The 23,765-nt window shown below is 45.0% G+C and overlaps 1 protein-coding gene across 1 annotated transcript; it reads left to right on the top strand.

The window, feature by feature from the left end:
* Positions 1–875: 875 nt before the first annotated feature.
* Alkbh5 (alkB homolog 5, RNA demethylase) lies at positions 876–22,604 on the top strand. The gene is made up of 4 exons (XM_051180501.1): positions 876–2,116; positions 11,625–11,705; positions 20,034–20,189; positions 20,879–22,604. Exons 1-4 carry the CDS (start codon positions 1,344–1,346, stop codon positions 21,054–21,056), a joined length of 1,188 nt encoding a protein of 395 aa, XP_051036458.1. The 5' UTR covers positions 876–1,343; the 3' UTR covers positions 21,057–22,604.
* The last annotated feature ends 1,161 nt before the right edge of the window (positions 22,605–23,765 follow it).

Here is a 23,765-nt window from a genome sequence, read left to right as displayed (position 1 = left end):
TGTTCAAATGTTTTAAGTGTCTGAAGTAAACATCCAATTTGGAATAATCCATGGTAATCCTTCGACCGTGAGACTAGGGGAGCCCTTTTGTCGCCCTCTCAGGACTCCCAAAATCCAACCCAGCAGAGACAAGATAGGGCCGTGCGCGTGCCCGTGGCTGCGCGCACGGCGGGCAGTCCCGGGACGTGACTTATGGAACGTCCGCTCCAGGAAGCGATGGCGGCGGGGAATAGGGTGTGGGATGCCCTAACTGCGCGCCTCCAGCTTCGGTTGCTGTCCTGGCTTGCTCTGGAGTTTGGATCTGATGCTCTCCAGCCCTCAATTTGAAAACTTTCATACTGTTTCCGAAGCTCACAGGAGTCCACAGGGATTTCCTCCAAGATCTCCATTCAGGCACTTACTTAGCCACCTATTCACCCTTCAGGGGTCCTCGAGCTGCTGCCCGAAGCTAATTAAGTGATGGACGCAGTAGCCAAGGAGACTAGCTGATTGACAGGCATGATTTACCAACCGACTCTGGAAACTCCAGTCTGTGTTTGCCCAACGCGTGGCCGGCAGTCCAATTAAGAAAGTGGAAGCGCCAAAGGGGGCGGTCACGGGGCGGATTGGGTTGTGGTGATTCCCGAAGATTGCGCGCTGGAAGCTGAGGCGTCTGCGGGCGTCCGCGCGATGCCGTGACGCGGCAGCGCGGCGGAGTTGACACCGCGAGCACACCCCAGAGGACTCCGTCCTCTGGTCCCGGAGGCGGCGTGGCGTGAAGGCAAATTGCTGTTTGAGAGCTGTTCTCTCCAAGTCTTCCGAGGGTGGGGGGAGGGGCGGCGGGCGACGAGCGGGCCCCGTGTGCGCGTGCGCCGGCCCCTTTGCCGACCTGGCCGCACGCACGCGCATGCTCAGAGTGCACGGAGTCTCGTGGCCGATTGCATTGCGCATGCGCGCCGAGAAGCCCGCTAAGGAGCGGCGCTGTCGGAGGTCGGGCGGGCAGGAGGTGACGTCGTGAGGAGAGCTTTAAAGTGCGGGCCGGGCCGGGCGTCTCAGGTCTGACCCAGAGTCTGGCCGAGTCTTCACGGGAAGCCTCCACGGCATGAGGCGCTGCCGGCGCCCTTGTTCCTCGGGACGTGGAGAAGGTGGAGGAGGAAGAAGCCTCGCTGTCGCTTGTGCTGCATGACCGACCGCTGCTGAGGTTCGACCCCTTCCTGGCCCCTCTACGCCCCCCGCTGGTTCCTTGGGCCAGGCATGACGACCTGGCACTGAGGACCCCCGCTTCCCTCTCGGGCCCCCGGGCGCGTCCCCTAAGAGCCATGCCGGGCCGCCCTGGAGGACCCTAGAGTTGAGTTGCGGGGGCCATGGCGGCCGCCAGCGGCTACACGGACCTGCGTGAGAAGCTCAAGTCCATGACGTCCCGGGACAACTACAAGGCAGGCAGCCGGGAAGCCGCCGCTGCTGCAGCAGCCGCTGTGGCCGCCGCCGCGGCTGCCGCGGCCGCCGCCGAGCCTTACCCGGTATCCGGGACCACCAAACGGAAATACCAGGAGGACTCGGACCCGGAACGCAGCGACTACGAGGAGCAGCAATTGCAGAAGGAGGAGGAGGCGCGCAAGGTGAAGAGCGGAATCCGCCAGATACGTCTCTTCAGCCAGGATGAGTGCTCCAAGATCGAGGCCCGCATCGACGAGGTGGTGTCCCGTGCCGAGAAAGGCCTGTACAACGAGCACACCGTGGACCGGGCCCCCCTGCGCAACAAGTACTTCTTCGGCGAGGGCTACACGTACGGCGCCCAGCTGCAAAAGCGCGGGCCAGGCCAGGAGCGCCTCTACCCTCCAGGCGACGTCGATGAGATCCCCGAGTGGGTGCATCAGCTGGTGATCCAGAAGCTGGTGGAGCACCGCGTTATCCCCGAGGGCTTCGTCAACAGCGCAGTCATCAACGACTACCAGCCTGGCGGCTGCATCGTATCTCACGTAGACCCCATCCACATCTTCGAGCGCCCGATCGTGTCTGTGTCTTTCTTTAGCGACTCGGCACTTTGTTTCGGCTGCAAGTTCCAGTTCAAGCCCATCCGGGTGTCGGAACCTGTGCTTTCTCTGCCGGTGCGCAGGGGGAGCGTGACTGTGCTCAGGTAACACACACCTGGGAGGGGCTGGCCCTGCACCTTGCCGCCGAACCCTTTCCAGCCGGGTCCTGGAAGCCACAGCTGATGGGAACCTGTTCTTTTTATGGTCTGACTCATCCTTTTTCGTGCAGACCATAGGAATCTTGTGTCTAAAAACTCTTAGAGGGATGAGGCCAATATGGAATTCTGTACCTGCAGGCAGGTTTAAAGTGGTCATAATAGTTTATCTGGGAATTCATCTAAAAAAGCCTCATTCTGAGAGGCTAAGCATTTTCTGAAGGCTGTCATAGGACTCCTGTTTCACAGATACGTGGTGCTTGTTCTGCATTTTGTTTTTCAAGACAGGGGTCTCCGCTAGTTCGGGATAGCCTTCATCTTTCTACACAAAGAAAGATGATCTTGAATGTGATCCTCCTGCCTCCACCTCCCAAGTGCTGGGATTACAGATATACACTGGCCGGGTTTTTGTGGGGCCTAGAGATAGAAGAACTCAAGGCTTCGTGTTTTCCATGTGGTTTTAAGCAAATTACTTTCGGTTTTGGACTTCATTTCCATATCTTAAAAAGAAAGAAAACCTGTGCTTAACTATCTAAAAGTTTCCCCTGGTCTCTTGTCTCTAAAAGTTTTCTCTGTTCCATTGTTTGTGGTTTAACAAAGTATGGTGGATTCCTTAACAGAAAATGTAGGCAGAGTCCTTGAGTTTTTTGGTTGTTTTTTTTTTTTTTTTTTTTTTGGTGGGGGGGGGGGGTTGTTTTTGTTTTGTTTTTAGTACAGATTTCTCCATTCTCGGAAAGAATGACTTCCTTGGGGTTGAACAATTTAGTGGTTTAGCCAGAAACACTCTTAGTTTTGGGCCTGTGTAGGCACTTTGTAGAAATGCCATAGCTGTTACTGGGATCTACTAAAACAAAATACAGCTGGTCTGTTGACCTGGTGTTTGGCCTTGTGATTTGGTGACCACATCTTAGGCTCTTGGCCAGTTGGGGCCCCAGATACTGCTAAGAATTAGTTCAGTGCCCTGGCCAGCTGCAACACTGTTGGGCTTTATATGAAATGAAATTTTATTTGGGGGCTGTCTTCTTCCAGCCCTTAAAAAAAAAAAAAAAAAAAAGAGGTAAGCTTGGTTAAAATGAGGCCTAGTCTACAACTGTTTCAAGTGTCCCAGACGTATGGTGCTTCCAGATGGATGTCTTGACAAAATATTTTTAGAAGGGATCCCAGCTGAGTCTAGTAGTACATGCCTATATGCTCAGCACTCATGAGGCTGAGGCAAAGAGGGCTGCTGCAAGTAGATCAAAAACGATCCATCCACCCACCCACCTTCCAAAAGAAGGCATTTCCAGGGAGCTTGCTGTGTAAGGGAGGTTTTTGGGGTCTACCTTGTTGAAGTTTCTTGGTCCTGAAAGGATGTCACACAAAGGCCATTTGGTCATTTAGTGGAATTTTTTTTTCCTCATACACTTCTGAGGTTGTCTAGAGGGTTGGTTCCCAGTGACTGGCTGCTTAATGGGGAATTCTCAGGCACTTAGAGACTCCCCCTACAGCGCACTCCCAGATTTAAAAGCAAAACTTAGAAATTCTTAATGTGCAGGTCTGTTAGTGATTAACAAGATTGCGTCATCAGGAAAATTGTCTTTCTTTGCAGTAGTAAAGTCCTAAAGCTTTCCCAGTTCCTTCCAGCCCTTCCTGGATTTAAGCTTGGCTCTAGAGTTAGTGCGGGAGGCACAGCTGTGTCCTGGAAAGTGCTACCCCAGGCTTTGAATCCATTATGCTTTGGGGTTTTATTGGGGGGGGGGGCAGAGTCTCAGCCTGTAGCCTAGGCTGGCCTCCAACTCAGCACTATTACTGTCTCTGCTTCCAGAGTGCTAGGATTGCAGGAGTGAGCCATCATGGCTAGCTTTCTTTGGGATCTTACGGGTGTCCTCTCAGAGTTGAATTTCTTAGCTGTATAACAGATGGTGCCAACTTTTAAATGTGATTTGGTGTCTAACAGCATGACATGGGCTAGGCACTCAAGTGTCTATACAACTATTTGGTGAGCCCCAGCTCTGGGTGGGAAGGGTGCTAGGGAATTGGTGGCTTTTGAGACATGACTCCAGTCTTCACAGTTCATTCTCAGTAGAGGCTTTAGACTAGGTGAATCATCAAGAGTCCAGAAAGATAATCAAAGAAGCATGTTGAGGGAACATATTACTGTGAATGTTGGAAGTTCTTGGTAGGAAGGAAGCTGGAACTAAAGAATGACTAGAAATTAGTCAGAATGGCGAAATCACAAAGTAGCAGAGCTTCAAATGCAGCAGTAGATTGTAGTCATTGGTAAACGTGGATGCTGTGAGGCAGGTGGCATTCCATATCAGAGGTTCTATTAGGGGATTATCCTGGTGAAAACAGTAGTTTCTTAATAACTACTACTGTTGATACTTGGAGCTTTAAATTCTTTTCTGGGTAAGCTGTCCATGCAGTGGGGGGGGGGGCATCCTTGGCCTTTATCTGCTACACTAACAACAATTTTATGACAGTAAAAAATCGGCTCCAGACATTGACAGGTGTCTCAGTAGGTGAGGGTTGCAGGACAGCTTCATCTCCAGTTGAGAACTATTGTCCTAGGGTTCTAGACACACATGATAATTTAAATCTTCACGAACCTGTTCACGGTACTTTGCTTGCTTGGTATGCAGTTAAATAAGTACCTGCCTATTAGTAATGCCCCTTACCAAATCCTATAAGCCTATAAGAAGTTTGCTTTTTGCTTCTTTCCTTATGGATTCATTTTCCAGAGGTGAGAGTATTAAAGCTGCACGTTAGATGAAAACAGATAGATGAATGTGGGTATAGATGAATTACAGCAATTGCTATCTTCACTTGTTAGTGCAGTAGTATCTGTGTGTGGCAAAAGCACCATGGCAAAATTGTTTTACATTTATTGATGTTCAGCACATGTTTTGATTAGTGGCAGACATTTGACTCTGGTGTCTAGACCTGCATTTTTATTAGAGCAAGGCTTCACAGACCACTGTAGAAATGTTTTACATTTCTTTCCCAACCAAACTGGCAGGTTTTGACTATTGGTAACTCCCAGTTTGGGCCTGGGAGGGGTCCCCCCTTTGGGGGAGGGTGAGACGGTTTCTTTGTATCATTTTGGAGCCTGTCCTGGAACTTGCTCTGTAGACCAGGCTGGCCTCAAACTCAGAAATACACCTGCCTCTGCCTCTGCTGGTATTAAAAGGCCTGTGCCACCAGTGCCCGGCAGGGGGTCCCCTTTTTATGCTGTTCTCTAGAGATCTCTCATTTGCCTTTTCTTCATGTCAGTTGTCCCATATTCTTTGTCCTGGCTCTGTAAAGTGAATAGGGCAGATTAAAACAGACCACAGAGTTGGAGATGGTTCAGTTGGTGAACTGAACTTTAGTGCTTAGAAGCATAAGGACCTAAGTTTGATTCCCACTCCTTATTTTCCTTCTTTAAAGCCAGATGTGATGCCATACTTGAAACCCCAGGGCCAGAGAAGTGGAGACAAAACTCACTAGCCACCCAACATAGCCTTCTTAAACCATTGAGAGTCCCTGTCTCAAAAAAAAGCAAGGTGAATGATGCTTGAGGAATGGCACCTGAAGTTGACCTCTGGCCTCTTATGTGCATGTGCACCCACATATATGCACAAATAAAAAAGCAATATATACATTACTTTATAATAAAAAAGGATTTTAAAAAACAGACTCCAGTTGTTTTAGTTAGACCATCACCTCAAGGCTAACTGCTTTTAAACTTAATCACTGCTTTGTAGTCCTTTCCAGACACCTGGGTCTTGGCCACCAGTAGACTGACTGCTTCACTTAGTCGTTCATTGTGAGCTTAGTCTTTCACTCTTCTGGTTACTAGTATTGGGGGATTAAGCATTCTGGCATCTCTAAGTTTGGGGCTAATAGGTGATCTTGTTTGGCTGATTGAAAGCAAAATTCAGCTTTGTAGCTTAAAATAGTTGGGAAAAGTCCTGGGCTGCACCTCTTGTTTGAATTTTTTGTTTTCATTATGTACATTTATTTGTGTGTATGCATATGTGCTTGTGGCACATCAGAGGACAACTTGTGAGGGTTGACTCTATGGGTTCCTGCTATCAAACTAAGGAAGTCAGTCTAGCAGAACTGAACCATCTATTTCACTTGCCTGTTTGAAATTTTCCTGTTTTAGGGCTATACACTCCCTGGAAGGGCTGTTGGTTGTTGATTGGCTTCCTATTTTGTTGCCAGGCCTAACAAGTTGAAAGTAGCAAAGGAGAAACAGCTAGATGGGAGCCATGATCTCAAACAGGAAACTCAGAGCAAGCAAAGAATAAAGAGGCCACAAAAATCTCAGGGCTGACTGTCTGGCCACTTTAGCTTGAGCAGTTAGTGTGCAATACTCAGTCTCATAGGACTGGTATTTATTCCTATATTCTTTGAGGCCAGCAAGGCCCCATGACAAATTAAACCCTGTTACCAAGAAACGCAGATGGGATTTTCTGTTTTTGCTTGTTACTTACTGAACACATTCAGCTACCAAAACCAAAAGATTATGTAAACTTGGAAGTTTCAGCATCACTGTCTTAGCTGTTTGAACATCTGCAAATTTTGTTTATTTATTTGTTTGTTTTTGAGGTGGGGGTTTCACTATGTTGGGCTGGATGGTCTAGAATTCACTCATGTATACTAGGAAACTGACAGATCAACCTGCCTCTGCCTCCCTAGTGTGAGTGTACCAGCCATAAACAAATTACTAAATGGTCCTACTTATCTCTTGTGCTAAAAGGAAGCCAATGATGCTTTAGAGTTGTCAGAAAAGTTGTGATTGGTTAATCAAAAAAAAAAAAAAAAAGGTTGAATCTCTATTATGGCTGATTTTTTTTTTTTTTAAAGATTTGTTAAATTTTTTAAAGATCTGTTTATTTATTATGTATACAATGTTCTGTCTGTATGTATTCCTGCAGGTCAGAAGAGGGCACTAGATTTCATTACAGATGGTTGTGAGTCACCATGTGGTTGCTGGGAATTAAACTCAGGACCTCTGGAAAAGCAGCCAGTTCCCTTGACCTCTGAGCTATCTCTCCAACCCATATGACTGAATTCTCGAAGTTTAGTTAAAGATGTCTCAAGAGATGAACCACTGTCAGTACTTTGGTGTGTACAGAATTGGGATATATCAGTGTCCAAAAAGCCCCAAGACTTCTTTAAAGTTAAGCCATTTCTTTTCTTAGAGCTTTGAGTTCACAGTCCTCCCTGTGTACCAGTGGCTCCTACCACAACCCTAGCCCTTGGCTTCCGTCTCCTAAAAGTCTATCAATGATGAGGCAGGCTCAAAGGGGCTGCCTAGGAAAAATAGCCCATCAAAGGGAGGTTAATATTAGGATGTGACTTTGTCCAGTTCATTTTTGGTTTGCCCTGGCCTAAGCAGGACATGGAACAGATGGGGAAAGGTGGCCATCTTGGAAGTGAGCCTTATCAACTCGATCTCTATGGCTGTCCCCAGAAGAGACATGCATAGTCCTGCACATTTCCTTAGTAATGGTTTTCCGGACTCATTACCTTTCTGTACAGTTCTCTAAAGAAAGACTTGTTGCAATCTGTTTTGATGGTTTTAAAAAAGAGGCTTCAAAGTCATAAGCTGTTTTGGTGTAGAATATTAGTACACATTTAATTTTTTGTCCAGTATACAGAATTGAGTAAGGTCTTTGAACATAGTGTTTGTTGTCTTAGAAGGAACACAATTTCTTTGCCATGAGATGATGTGGTTGGGTAGCATGGAGGAAATAATTTGGGGCAGGAGGCTTAGGGAAAGTTTACCTGGAGAGAGGAGACAGATGTCAGCTTCCTCGTCATTTATGGTCTGGGATTAATGAGTGACAGAGCTAGATTCTGTCACTTCGTGGTTATGGATGGCATAGTAAGCATTGTTGCTGTGCATGGGGGTTCAGCTCAGGCAGAGAGTGACCAGCTAGACAGCGTAAGCTATTCCTCTACTTTTCCTGTGAAAACAGGAGTAGGTGGCCATAGAACTTTCCTTTCACATCAAGGGTAGAACTGGGCCCAGAGCACATTATATTTCAGACTGGAAGAGTAAGATTTTTAGTGTCTCCTGTAGTAAGTAGGGTTCTTAGCAGTAAAAGGCATTCTTGTGGTCTTGGCTGGGCATTTTCTGCTTAAGATCAGCCAGGAAAACTTTTTGGGTTTCTTCTACCAAAGTGGGCTATCACAGATAACAGGAAATTCTAGAATACTATATTTATAGGGTTGGTATGTCAAGGTCATTTCTGTGGTTCAGTGTAGTGCTCCATTCATACTAGTTGTGAGGCCAGGGCTTAGGGCAGGGACCTGGAATGGCTTGTTTGTTTTCTAACTCTTTGGAGGATGGGGCAGGGAACGTGAAAGCACTCAAGGTTTGACAAATAGTCTGGATTTGTTCCAGAGCTACATTAAGAGAAGTGGTTTCTTGTTGGAAATAAGAAGTTAGGGTCCTTGGTCATACTTACAATAGCCAAGTGAAACATAATACTTGTATGTAGGACTACCTTGCAGCTCAGTCTCTAGTCACTCATATAAAATGATAATAACATGGCTCATACCTGTAAATCTCGGTATTCAAGAGCCTGAGGTAGGAGGAGTGCTGTGGATTTGGGGCTAATCTGGATTATATAGTTACTGGCCTACTTGGGTTACAGTGTGAGAGGTCTTGTCTTAAAAGTCAAAATGGGGAAAAAATAATGAGACTAGAGTTAGCTCCTAGCCTGGGAATAGGGTCAAAAAACCCCTGCTAGTGTAGAACGTAGAAACCTGTACGGGGTCAAAGATTGTGTTTCCTCTACAGGATCTAAACTCAAGGCTCTGGCTTGCTAAGTAGTCTTGGCTCTTTAGCAGTGCCAGATGCTTAGCAAATGGTAGGAGTGTCCAAGGCACTCGGAGTTATCCAGCGTCATTTTCACCCCTTAGGTAGGCCTCTCAACTGCTCTCATGCCAAAGGTTTCCATCATGTAAATAGTCTAACTCTTGAGTCTGCCTTGAAGGGAAGTGGTGTCTGTCTGCCTTTTAACATTTTGGATCTATAATAATGACAAAAATAAGTACCTAAATTATAGAGCATAACAAAATGAACAATAAAGGATCTACTGTTCTCCTTACAATCACTGAAGAAACTAAGGTTTTCTGTTCAAGCATGTGACTTAACTCTGGTCACATAACTTGTAGCTTGGCGGTGCAAGATGGTACACATATTTAATCCCAATACTTGGGAAGGAGAGGCAGGAGGATCCTGAGTTTAAGGATAACTTGGTCTACATAGTGAATTTCATCCAGGACAGCCAGGGTGTGTAGAGAGACCCTGTCTCAAAACAAACAAAAAACTTGTAGCTGACAAAGTTCTAATTTGAACCCAAGTCCTCTGTAACTCCTCTTATGTGACACTTCTCATGGGCTCACAGTTTTTAATAAGGATGAAGAGTGTGTTCTTTAGTGCTCAGTTAAAAGTCAGTAGATTCTTTTGGTCTAGTAATTCTTTTTGGAACTCTTAATTAGTATTTACCATCTTTATTTGGTTTAGGATATTTGTTAGCCTCTTTTAAGAATAATCTCTCTCTCTCTCTCTCTGTGTGTGTGTGTGTGTGTGTGTGTGTGTGAGAGAGAGAGAGAGAGGGGGGGGGGGGACGAGAGCGCCAAAGAATCATGATCTAGAAGCAGCTGTGAGTGGCGGTAGGAACAGGTAAAGCATTTATCAATGAGCTTGTTCTACCTCCAGCATGGACTCAACCAGAATGGGACTCTCTCTGTAGCCCTAACTGTCCTGGAATTTGCTGTGGAGACTAGAGATCCGCCTGCTTTTGCACCATCTATTCCTCAGAGAGGATAAAGCCTCCCATGGGGAGTCAATGAAGTCTGCCTCATCACCACATTGAGGCAGGTATATCTTCATAGGAATTGGACTCCAAAAAGCCAGTTCATGTACTAGGGGATAGATCCTGGTCATGCTGCCAGTGGCCCCACAAACTGCCCAAGCCATCCACTGTCACCTGCATTCAGGAGGCCTAGTTCAGTCCTATGCAGGTTCCCCAGCTGTCAGTCTGGAGTCCGTGAGCTCCTGCTAGCTCCAGCCAACTGTTTGAAACAGATTTTTAAATCAAAAGTGCTTTCCTCTGATGCAGTGATTCTCAAGCTGGGGGTTAAATGACCCTTTCACTGGGGTCACCTAAGACCATTGGATATTTACATTACAATTCATAACTAGCAAAATTAGTTATGAAGTAGCAATGAAATAATTTTATGGGTAGAGATCACTACAACATGAGGAACTGTATTAGAGGTAGCAGCATTAGGAAGGTTGTGAGCCACTGCTCTAAGGGCTGACCCTGAAACAGTTTGTCTTTTGTATTTCTTATTGGGCTTTTGAATTCAGCATTGCTCTTAGAACAGCCTGGCCCTTAAGGAGTCATTCCCAGATCTTTTGTGTTTCAAGTAGTTAAGTATGTAATATCCGAACACCTGCACTAGAGAAGGAACAGATGAGCTTCCATGAGAAAATGGTGTGTGTGCCAGGAGTGGTAGTGCAGGCCTTTAGTCCCAGCATGGGGAGGAATTAGCAGGCCAGTCTCTGAGTTAAAGGCCAGCCTGCCATACAGCATGAGTTCCAGGACAACCAGGACTACATACAGAGAAACCCTGTCCAGGGGCAGCTAGAAATCTTAAATGGGAAAGCTTAAAGGCAAGCTCTTGCATCAGGCCTGGTACCTGGCTGGGCAGGTATCTTGCTGTGTAGATCTCTGCAGCTCAATAGAGTAGCTTGGAGTGGGAATATCTTATCTCTTGGGGTGTTCATTGAGAACATGTAAGGGGCTCCATTATTCCTGGAACTTCAGGGGGATGCCAGCTGAGAAGAGAATAAGTAGTAGCCTATAAATAGTTTTAAAATCCTAACTTTTAAGTAGAAATTTCGTTATGATGGAAATTCGTAAAATATCCCAAACACAGCTGTCTTCAAAATTTGGATCTCTCCAAAGGATGCTTTTTAAAGGTTTTATTTTTCTTTTTTCCAAGTAGGAAAGTTCTGTATTGGAACTTAGTGATTTACTTGTCTTCCTCTGTATACGTGGCTGGGGGTAGGTTTCTGTTTTTCACCAAGGACTTTTACCTTCACTCGTTTCCTCCAGAGTTTCTTTGTTTTTATTTGGTGCTGGGGATTGAACCCAGAGCCTCACACGTGCCAGCCAAATGCTTTTCTGCACTACGCCCTACCCTCAAGCTTCAAACAAAAGGGATTATAGTCTATACTAGGAGTATCCTGCTTCAGACTTTGTCTTAAGTGACCTGTGAATCTTCTGTGCCAGGTTTTTCCTTTAATCGTTTCTAGGCAGACACTTCTTAGAGCTTAAACATGGTATTTCCCTCCCATGTAGATTCTTGAACTTCTCCAAGGGCGGCCATGAGGTTTGGTCCTATTCCTGTCCCCCAAGAACTTTGGTTGTTTTCCTACTCTCTCACTGGTTCTGTTTCTTTCTAGTGGATATGCTGCTGATGAAATCACTCACTGCATACGGCCTCAGGACATTAAAGAACGGAGAGCGGTCATCATTCTCAGGAAGTAAGTACCTTCATGTATGGCATCCTCTGCCTTATCTACAGCCTGTCTGAATTTTCTTTAACTTACCTCTCTACTTCTTGCATGCCACTGTAATCTAGGGGAGCAGAAAAACATAAATTCTCTTATTTTACATCTTTAGACTATTTAGGAAGTTCAGTGTTGAGCAAAGATGTGCTCCTGTTATTTATTTATTGGCACACTTTTTTTTTTCTTTTAAGCATATTTTCTGGGGGTGGGAATTTCTCTGTGTAGCCCTGGCTGTCCTGGAACTTGCTCAGTAGATCAGGCTGGCCTCAAACTCAGAGATATCTGTCTGCCTCCTGAGTACTGGATTAAAGGTGTGCACCACCACCGCCTAGCTTATTTTGCTTTTAATTATGTGTGTATCAGTGTGTGAGTGTGCACATATGTGCAAGTGTCTGGAGTCTAGAAGAGGGAGTCAGATTCCCTGGAGCTAGAGTTCTGGGTAGTTGTAAGCCAGCAGACATGGATGCTAAGAACTAAACTTGGGTTCTCTGCAAGAATAGTGCATGCTCTTACTCCTGAGTTATCCCTAGTCCTTTTGGACACAATCTTAAAACAAGATTTGGGGGTACTTCACACACGTGAGCGCGTGTACGCGAGTGCCCGACCGCCCATTCGGACTTGTCACACATGCTTTTTTGTGATTATTTTTAGACTGTGCCTTAGCCTACTTTAAAAAATGCCTAGGCTTTCACTTCTAGAAGGAGCTAGGGATGGAGAGGTGACAAGAGTGGGAGATTAGGATGTAGTACTTAGCTGGTTCTTAGCTATGGGAGAAAAGGAAAGTTAGTCAAGCATAGTGAGGCACTCCTGAAATGTTGACCCCAAGGAAGTGGAGGTTGTAGAGGAGTTCAAGGCCAGCCTGGGCTACATGAGGCTTGTGCTTCTTTTTATTTTGGTGTTTTGTTTTTATTTTAGATAATTTTTATTGTGTTGTCCTGCCTAGCCTGGAATTTACAGTGTGGACCGGGCTGGTCTCAAACTCTTTTAGGATTCACCAGCCTGTATTTCTGAAGTTTAAAAGTGAGCAAAGCATGTCTAGTGTGCAGATTCGGGTTACATTTGAGGTGGAAATTGTTTGCCATTTTACCCCCTTTAAAATTTAAATGAAGTCTTTTTAAATCTTAAACGTTTTAAAATTTTGTTATTTAAAAAAAATGTTACATGTAAGTCAAGTATGGTGGTGCAGAGGCAGGTAGATATCTCTCAGTTGAAAGCTAGCCTGGTTTACATAGCTCCAGGACAGTCAGGACTACATGGAGAGACCCTGTCTCAAAAAGGCTAGAGCTGGCTCATTGGTTAGTAGCCCTGCCTACTTGTCTAGAAGACCGAGTTTGGATTCGCAGAACCTAGATGACTGCTCACAACCATCTATAATTTCAGTCATAGGGGATCCAACATTCTTTTGGCCTTCAACCAGGTCCAAAGACTATACAAGGCAATAAATGTCTATACAGTTAAAATAGGCATTCAGAACAGAAGCTGTGGGGCTTCACACTGGATTGTATTTTCACTATTAGATTATATTTTTATGTGCTTATCTACCACCAAAAATTAAAAACTAGTGATATTTGAAGAACTAGAAAAGCAGCAGCTGGGTGGTGGCGGCACATGTCCTTAATCCCAGTACTAAGGAGACAGAAGCAGGAGAATCTCTGTAAGTTTGAGGCCAGCCTGGTCTATAGAGCGGGTTCCCAGATGCCAGGGCTACACAGAAACCTTGTCTTGGAAAGAAAGAAAAACAATTAGCTTAATACACTCTGGTTTGTTTTTTTGTTTTTTGTAGTTTTTGATTTGTAGAACATTGTGAGACTATTAGAGTTTCCATGTACCCTGTATTTCATTTCCTTTATTGTTGATACCTTAAATTTAGTGAGATGTATTTGTTATAGTTAAGGACCATCGCTGAAGCAGGAAGATCTGCCTACTCTACAGAGAGCATGTTTGTGAGACCCTAAAAAGTAAGAATGCTGTGCTTAGGATATAGTTCAGTGGTAGAGTGTGGTAGAGTGTTTACCTGGCAATCCAGGCCCTGAGTTAAATCCCCAGTACAGAGAGAAATACCAGTACTGTCTATATACCAGATATATTCGACACAATGGCATATGCCTGTAGTCTCAGCTTCTTGGAAATCTGAAGCAAATCACTTAATTCTAGGAATTGGAAACCAGCCTGGCATTACAGCAAGACCCTTTCTTTAAAACAACAAAAGAAAGGAAATCAGTTGTGGCTGGAAATGTAGCCCAGCAATAAAGCACTTTGTTAGGAGCCTGGCTGGGGCTTTGAGATCCATTCATCATCCTTAGTTTTAGATTTACTTACCTAGTATCTTGGTTAGTTTTCCTGTTTCTGTAATGAAATTCCCTGACAAAAGTAACTTAAAAGAGAAAGAATTGATTTCCAATCATAGTTCTAGGATATAGACCTTCGTGGTGGGGAAGTCCTAGTGGTAGATTTAGGTAGCTGGTCACATTTCATATAGAATAAGCAAACAGAGAGCAATGAATGATTGTATTCAGCTCACTTTTGTCTTTTTTATACAGTTCAGTATCTCAGCCAAGGGAATGGTGCCACCCACAATGGGCAGGTCTTCTTAACTCAATCAAGATAATCCTCTATAAGCCTCCATGCCCAAAGGCTCATCTCCCAGGTGATTCTATATCTCAATAAAATGATGATTGAGATTAACCATCACACTTAGGTTTACTTAATTTTTTTCATGTGTCTGTTCTCATCCAAGGTGTATCCTATGTTACATTTAATTGTTATGTCACTTTACTCCTCTTGGCTATAACAATTTCTCAGACTTAATTGGCTGGGTATTTTATTGAATATTGCAAAGCTGGACATGGTGGCACATGCCTTTAATCCCAGCACTCAAGAGGCAGAGCCAGGCAGATCTCTGTGAGTTTGAGGCCAGCTTGGTCTACAAAGTGAGTTCCAAGACAGCTAAGAATGTTACACAGAGAAACTCTGTCTTGAAAAGCAAACAAAAGAATGTTGCAGTGGGATTTGCTTCAATTTTTTTTTTTCCCCTTATACTTGGACTGAGCTTATATTTTTGTGAAACAACTTGCACCTTTGATAGTGAATATCAGCCAACCCAGGTTACTCTAAGGATTGACATAGATGTCTTTTATTTTTCCAGACAAGGTTTCTCTGTGTAATATCTGGAACTGAATCTGTAGATAGGCTGGTCTCGAACTCACCAAGATCTGCCTGCCTCTGCCTCCCAAGTGCTGAGACTAAAGGCGTGCACTATCAATGCCTGGCTCTAGATGTCTTTCTTGATGGCAGAATGAATTTCTAAGTATCCAGCCTAGTTTATTGAGATTCTTCCCTTTATCTTATTCTACCTTAGTACCTATAGCCCCAATGCAGTTAATGAACTTATGACCTGGTTCTGTTTCAGGATGGCTTTTTTGGAAGCACCTTTCTTTCTAACATGTTCATGTTTTGGTCCACATCACCACTCTCAAATTTCCCACATGTACACACTGGTTAACCTAGCTGTCCTCCGAGGCCCTGTGCTAACCATTTTGGCATTCAGAACACCTTGTATACCTGTAGCCCTTCAGCATGCTGTCCCTCTTTAAGCTGTCACAGCCTATATACATGGCCATTGTGAATTTCCAAATTCATCCTTAAGGAAACTAGAGGAGTATCCACACAGGCAAAAAGAGATATTATTTAATAAGTGGAGCGTAATTTGGACTGTCAGTGAATAAAAAGACAGAAATCCAGATACTACCCAGATATCAGAAGTGACCTTATGGTGTCTTTTGGTGAGACCAAGTTCAGTGAGTAGAGTTTGAATGTTACTCTGCCTGTTTCTTTTAGTCAGGGGTAAGAGTCAGACCTGCCTAAAGTTCAGATAAAGATTGTATAAACTCCTGGTAGCTCAGTTACAACTGGCAAGATCCTTTTTCAGGGATCTCATAGGGGGAAAGAGGATGGATATCTACCATGTGCTTGCTGTCTAAGCAAAATGTGGCTCCTTTTGAGTTGGCTTGGGAATAAAATCCTCAAACTACAAACCAGTTTGTTTGTGGTGACAGTACATGGTTGAGTGAGATCTTGAACCCAGGCCTCCTGGCTTGTTGGTGGTTTTCAGGTTTTCATAGTGGTGGACTCTGCCTTCATCCACTTCCCTGCCCATGTGTCACTGGGTTATATGCTTGAGTTAAGAAACAAGCTCAGTGATTAAGAGCACTTGGCTGTTCTTCCAGAGAAACCGAATTCAATTCCTAGATCCATACTGTGCAGCTCATAACTGTATCTCAGCTGCAGTGGCTCCAATATTCTTAGGGCACTTACACACTTACACTTGTCTTGAGACAGTCTTACTGTATATCCTAGCTGATCAGGCTGGCCTCCAAGTTCTGGGATTAAATGTGCATGCTACCATATCTAGCTAAAATTAAATTAAAAATTAAATCTTTAAAGGGGCCTGTCAGAGATTGCTCAGCAATTAAGAGCACTGCTGTTATTCCAGAGGAACTGGCTTCTTTTCTCAGCACCTACATGGCAGCTCACAACCATCTGTAATTCTAGTTCCTGGGGATCTGACACCATCTTTTGAATTCTTTAGGCGCACATACTTATATGCAGACAAAATGTTCATAAGATAATAAAATAACTTTTTTGTCATTGTTTTCTTTTGTTTTCCAAGACAAGGTTTCTCTGTGTAACAACCCCAGCTGTCCTGGAACTCACTTTGTAGACCAAGCTGTTCTCGAACTCGCAGAGATCTACCTGCCTCTGCCTCCCAAGTGCTGAGATTAAAGGCATGTACCACCACTGCCCGACAACAAATACATTCTTTTTGGTTCCAGCACTTGGGAGGCAGAGGCAGGTGATCTACAAGTTTGAGACCAGCCTAGTTGCAGGCTGAGATCCAGGACAGCCAGGTCTATACAGAGAAACCTTGTCTCAAAACCCTCCCAGCCCCCCTCCCAAAAAAAATACTAGAAAAAAAATAAAGAGAACTATAGGCTGGGAGGCAGAGGCAGGCAGATCTCTGAGATCTAGGCCAGCCTGATCTGCATAGCAAATTCTAGGACAAGTCTAAATAGAGAGAGACCCTGTCTCAAAGAGAGAGAATGAGAATTGTAAATATGGGGGTGGGGGGACAAACTACCTGACAGGAGTGTATGAAGTAGCATGTCCTTAAAAGGGCCCATGTCTAGCAGTGTCTCTGGATATTGTGGTCACTGCTACCCCTGGAGAAAAACTGGACCCAACTTCTTTTATAGAGGGTAGTTAAAGGGTTCAAGTACTGGTTAGATGACCAAGAGACTAACCAACTTCAGGGATGAAGTATTAGTTCTGGGACATGGTAGTAATGAATGGGGGTTTTAGTGTCTATATGACTTCCTGCTGTGTACCCTAGTGTTCTTCCCCCAGAAGACCGGGCTTGCTGCCACATGCTCATATATTAACACTGAGAGTAGGAGGTGTGACTGTGGAAGGGGGCTCAGGCAGGAAGTGAGTTGCTTGGGATGATTTTTGAGCAGGGATTTCTGGCTTGTTACCATATTTTTTTATTGTATATGGGCCATAGTTCTATTTTTGCATGCCATTACAGCACAAAGCAAAGGGCACACTGCTAGAAAAGCACAGAATATGTCCCCTGAGGGTCCACCAGAAAGAAAATCAAAATTGGGCTGGAGAGATGGCTCAGCAGTTAAGAGCACTGGCTGCTTTTCCAGAAATCCTGAGTTCAATTCTCAGCAACCACAGGGTGGTTCACAACAGTCTGGAATAAGATCTAGTGCCCTCTTCTGGCCTGCAGGAAGACATGTAGACAGAACACTGTATGTATAATAAATATTTTTTAAAAAGTATCAAAATTAATCATATCCACCTTAGTGGGAGAATCAGGGAAGGTGTAGTACATCGGATTTCTGAACTAGAAACTACTAGCTAGACAGAAATGGTATATTCAGTGGCTGAAAGTCCATCAAATTTAGGGGACTAACTGGTGCAGATGGAGGGGTTAAGGAAGATCTTAGATTAGCATTGGTACCTCAGGAGATAGCTTGCAAGATTTTTTTCAGGTCTTGACTGTCTAGGAAGCTTTCAGGGCTCCACTTGGTCTGTTTACAATACTTGAATTCCTCAGATGGCACTGTCCATTGAACTAGGTGAAGTAAGACATGGCAGTATAAATAGGTCACTTTTGATAAAGTAGGTTTTAAGAATGCAAGTGGTTAGCTGAGGTTAGTATGTTCTGGGTTCTGTGCTGGTGCTAGGAGTATTGTTAGTATGATTTGGTTTGTTTTATGAATGGGCCAATGCTTTACCACTGAACTATACCAGACCCATGTGATCTCTCCCTCTCTTTACTTTATTAAATCATACAAATATTCAAGGACAAACATACAGCTAAGGATGCTAGAGTGAAGAAATCTTTATGAGCGTAAAGTCACAAAATTTTTTCAGGTGCTGTCTTCAGTGATGCATTTTAACACTTTGGGAAATAGGAAATATTCTACTACCACAAAAGCAGCAAGTCCCCATTGAACCCTTTTAATAACATTTTTTGTAAATGTGACATTGTTTGTAAAGCCACCCATGTGTCTCCAAGCCTCATTGTGAGCCCATGGATCCCTCAGCCCTCATGCATCAAGCTTCTGGATTGTTTCTTATGGTGTCCCTTTTGTTTTCCACTGTTTGTAATCTGGAAGTACCAATTTACCATGACCATGTCCATGTCTGTGTTTGTGTCTGTGTTTAGTAGCCATATCTGACAGCAGTCTGACCTCAGGTCATTCCTGAGTGATCTCTTTACCTGTGTCTCCTTTGGGGGAAGTTAGCCACTGAATGCTCACTAGGGAGAGGAGCAAGTTGAGAAAGGCTTTATGTACTTAAATGATTGGGCCTCATCCAAGAACAGAAGGGTCTCAGGTTCTGATGTAGTTTGGCCAGAGAGGTACTCTTTGGCCTAGAGGATATAGGTCCATTCTAGAGCCTCACTTAGCATGTCTGAAGTTCCAGTTCCATTCATAGAGGGAACACAAGCTCTGAGGCATTCATTATGCTGCACTAGAAATGAAGTGGAGATTAATACAAACCTGGATGGCTATAGGACGCCACTGAGAGCAAGGGGATGTGGGATTCACATATGACAGGTTATAGGAGCCTGAGTTCAGTGGCTTGTTTTACCATTGGAGCCAGAGGTGTGCAGGGGAGCCCCACCCCAATTAGTGAATGGATGAACAGAGGGTGGGTGTGATAGATATGTTCTGCTATATTCCTCAGGAAAGTATGAGTAGCTAGATCCTGGTTTCCCTAGCTTTGACCATGCCTAACCTATTGCCCCCACAGATGCCCTTGCCCTCTCTGGAGCATAGTAAGTGGGAACTGATTCCCCCTCTCCCAGCATTATGGTGCCCCCAGGCAGCTCTGCTCCATCACAGTGAAAACTGCCTCTGCCTTAGACATCTTGATGGAATCCAGTTTCTTTGGCCTGCTTGGACACCTGCATATACCCCCACAACACACATACATATACATAATTAAATATAATAATATTTATATATTATATATAATAAAAATACGTTGTGTTGTATATTATGTGTAATTATAAATGAAGCCCTTTTGGTCTCTGCTTGTTTAACATTCCCCAAAGAGTCACTGCTTAAGTGAGTATGGCAAGGATATGGAGTAGGCTAGGCTTTTCTCCATTTCCTGGCCCTGCCACTTAGCCTTCATGACCCTTTGTTTATGAGAAAGTAAGGTGGTTCTGCTTTTCTCCACCTCTTCTGTAGACCTGGGGCAAAACCCTCTTTGTGTTTGTATTCCTGGCAGGGATGAGGACATCTGTTGAAGTATACCCACAATGCTCTGGCAGGTTAGGTAGACGATCCTAGAGAAACTACAACTCAGAATGGGTAAAGAACTGCTACCTTCATCCAGGCAGTGGTGGTGCATGCCTTTAATCCCAGCATTTGGGAGGCAGAGGCAGGTAGATTTCTGTGAGTTCGAGGCCAGCTTGGTCTACAAAGCAAGTTCTAGGGTAGCTAGAGCTGTTAATACAGAGAAACTCTATCTTGAAAAACCAAAAACACAAAGAAATGCTGCCTTCTGTGGCTGAGAGTGCATGCGTAGTACATGGGAGCTATCCAAACAGAAGTGACATTCTCTGTAAATCACTAGACCAACCTCTAATCGAACCACAAAGAGACCAAGGCACAGAACACAGACTGCTAGTTTGCATGCCAATCCAGTCTTCACTGGAGAATTATCTGTTGGATGGGACTTATTACCTACCAGAGGCCATGTTTTGTGTTTCCCTTGCAGGACAAGATTAGATGCACCGCGTTTAGAAACAAAATCCCTGAGCAGCTCCACATTGCCACCCAACTTTGCTTCAGATCGCCTGTCAGGAAACAACAGAGACCCTGCGCTGAAACCCAAAAGGTCCCACCGCAAAGCAGACCCTGATGCTGCCCACAGGTACTTAGAGCCCTCAACAGCCTGCAAGCAACTGATGGTCTGTATGAAGGCTACTTAGGAACCTGGTTTGTCCATTCCTTCGAAGCCTTGTCTTTTGGGAAAGTGGCATTGGTGGAACACACATGCCTACAGGCGTATGCGCACGTGTACACACACACACACACACACACACACACACACACACACAAGAGAGAGAGAGAGAGAGAGAGAGAGAGAGAGAGAGAGAGAGGCCAGCAGAAATTCTGAGAAATGCCCCATGATTTGCCTTGTTCAGTCTCATCTGGGCATAAACATAAGTTTACACTTAGGTGTTAAGAGAACATCTTGGTACTTAGAAATGAACAAGGGATTTCTTAGAGAAGTTCTGTAAGAACTGAAGCTCTGAGGCAGTAAAGATCATAGTTGTTTTAGAGACAAGGCAGTTACAAGGTTTCAGGGATGATTATGAACAGCAGACATGACAGTACTGAGCACCACAGCCAGAAATAAGTAGGCTCCACAAGGTGCCTAAGAGATATCCCCAAGACAAGGCTTGCCCAATGTCACTTAGTGGGCAGGCCCCACCACTGTTAGTGCATCTGGATTGACATCTCAATCCCAGGATGGCGGTGCTTCTGAATCCCCTATAGTGGTGGCACAATTAGACCACTCTGACTTCTCAAGTAACAACTTGTTCCCATTGTTTGCAGACCCCGAATCCTGGAGATGGACAAAGAGGAAAACCGGAGGTCTGTGCTTCTACCCACACACCGGCGGAGGGGTAGCTTTAGCTCTGAGAACTATTGGCGCAAATCCTATGAGTCTTCGGAAGATTGCCCAGAGGGAGCAGGCAGCCCCACCCGCAAGGTGAAGATGCGGAGACACTGAGGCCCTGTGCCCTCCTGGAACTCTGGCTAATCCTGATGTAGCTGCCCCATCTTCTGTTTCATTTGAGTGTTTTTTCTTTGTTTGTTATTTTGGTCCTATATATGTTTTCCTTCCTTTGTTGCCTATTAAGGCTAAAGAACAGAATTGGCGCAACACCTGGGTTCTTATGTTCTTGGCTTTCCTCCTTGATGGAAAAGGCTGTTAGCTTCTGTAGGGGAACACTTATAACCAGAGTAGCCAGTCAAGATAGTGGGGACAGCTGTCTTCAAGTGGAAATGTGTCAGACTAGATTTATTTAAACACACAAAATGATTTGGTTAAGGAATCCTTGTTTGGGCTTTAAATGTAAACTTTGCAGTGTTTTAAATTTAAACAAAGGCGTCTTTTGCTAGCCCTTTTTTTCCACTGATGCTCATGCTTGGATGAAGTCTCTTGGAGCCATACAGGTCCTGCATTGGGCCTGCTGCCCCTACATCTCACATGCTGCCCAGGCTCTGGAAGCTCATGCAAATAACCCTGTTCCTCACTATTCGGGTTGGCTGGGTGTGGGCTTTAAACAGTGCCAGGCCCTGCCATCCCATTTCTGAGTCCCCAGGTTTCCTGCATGCCCTCCAGCTTGCTCTGCCCACCAGTCCTGGGTGGTCAAGAGACTAGCTCAGTGGTCCTGACCTCTTGCCAAGAGCATACCCATTTTCTGGGTTGCTCCTTTTAGGCTTATGTGTGTGGTTGTATGGAACAGTTAGATTTGCTGCAGTGGGTCATTTGTAGAAATTGTTTCTAGCTAGAGGGATTGATTTGCTTCCAGTCTAGCATTTGGGTTATGGGGACTTGAGGTGTGTGGTAGGGCTTTGTTTCTTTTGTTCTGAGGTATTTCCCCTTCCAATAATCTCTTGGCTTTTTCCTTTTTTCCTCAGTTGGCCATCTTAGTTCCCCCCCCCCCCATCATCTATCTAAGAAGGTGTGTCCTCTCTTGTTCATCTATAGCTTCTATCCAAGGCCAGAAGTCAGACCTGCATTTTGGGTTGGTACTTTCTCTGCCTCAGGGCCATGGGTGCTGGGAAAGGAACTTGTAAAGATAATAGAAAGTTAAAGTCTTTGACAGCTGCTGCCTGCTCAGATCCTGGAAAGCTGTGGGGTTTTGCTGATCCAGGTTCATTAGGAATGTCTTTGGCAGCCAGACAAGGACTGGGCCTGCCAAAAACAGGCCTTCTGAGCAACCATGCCACCACAACTCCAGAGGTGCACAGAGGCCTGACCTCAGGCCTCAGGGGCTGCAGAAATGTGGGGAGCAGCCAGCCATCAGGAAATCCCTCTTTGAGGTCAGAAATCCTTTGCCAATGTGGAGTCCTCAAGTTGAGACTGCTTAATTAAAGCAGTTGCAGGTCTTCTGTGGTTTTGGGTTGTTTTTCGTTTTGTTTTTTGTTTCATTTTTTTTTCTTTTTTACTGCTCCCCCCCCTCCAAAATGATTTGTAGTTGTGTGTGCAGCACTTTGCCCTAATATGTGTGTGCTCTACAATAAAAAACAAATCTAATATATTTTGAAACAATTGTCTGATGCTGTGGTAAGAGAAAACCTGACCTTGGTTTGTCCCTTAATTTATTTTCTTAACTGCCAACTGGATTTGGAGAAATTGAATTTATTGCCTACCAGTGCTCTGAAGACAGTGGCCACTGGCAGTGACCCTGTTGATTAATGGCTAGAGGTGGACTTGCCCTTGCCCACTGCCTTCTCCCCTTCAAGGAGGATGGCCTTCATAAACCATGGTAACCAGGGATACATCTTGTTGAATTCTAGAAGCTACACCCTCTCCCTGGCCTGTTAAAAGAAGCTGCAATCCACTGCAAATGCTACAAGTGGGACTTGGGTGGGGTGAGGGGAGCTCTGGTAGAGGACATGGCAATTCTTGTACTCACAGCCAGGTTCCTGAACTCCCTGGCTGGAACCTTGGTAGACAAAGCAGATAGGGATAGGATGAGGCTAGGCCTCAGTGGACTTTAGTCTATTGGATTCCCTAATGATGTGGATCCCAGGGCATTGCCAACCATTTCTGTCTACTCAGCTCTGCTCCAGTGATCTGAGCCAGTTTGGTCAAATTGCCACTGTGGAATCTTGGTCAAGCTATTTCATTGCTTACAGGATGCTGACCAGCACATTTTGGAAAACAGTGCTTGGTCAAGAAGGGCCAGGGCCTCTGTGTAATCTTTGCAATGCACTGGGATGACTGGAATTGAGAGGAAAGCACCAAATGTCAACCCAACTATGATGTTGCAACAGTGGTGATCCCACTCAGTGCTTGGACACCTTGCCCTAGGGGCAAGGGATGGAGACTGAGTAACAAGGGATGTGAGAAACTCTTGACCCAGTGATCTCCTAGGTTTCAGTCTCTTCTTGGATAGTGCCCCCATCCGCATAAAGTAATAGCCTTAAGCAGGTTTCTCAGAGTCCTACACCTGACTCCCGGAATCCTGCCTGTTTCGGCCATAGCACTGGGCCAAGAGCTTTGTTCCATTAGCCCCTGCCTGACTCAGCCCTTCTGTTAGGTAGTAGTTGCTCCAACAGCAGCTGGTACCGCCCTACCCACCCTGGAGGTCATCCCATTCCTCTAGCCCTGTTGTGTGGAGAAAGAAACAGGTCTAGAGAGTTCAGGAAAATAAAATATCTTATAGGCCAGGCTCTGTAGGAGAGAGACCTGTATATGACATGCATA

This window comes from Phodopus roborovskii, unplaced genomic scaffold (genome assembly GCF_943737965.1).
Source record: "Phodopus roborovskii unplaced genomic scaffold, PHOROB, whole genome shotgun sequence".
In the NCBI taxonomy this organism is placed as follows: domain Eukaryota; kingdom Metazoa; phylum Chordata; class Mammalia; order Rodentia; family Cricetidae; genus Phodopus; species Phodopus roborovskii.
This window is presented reverse-complemented; position numbering and strand designations above follow the sequence as displayed.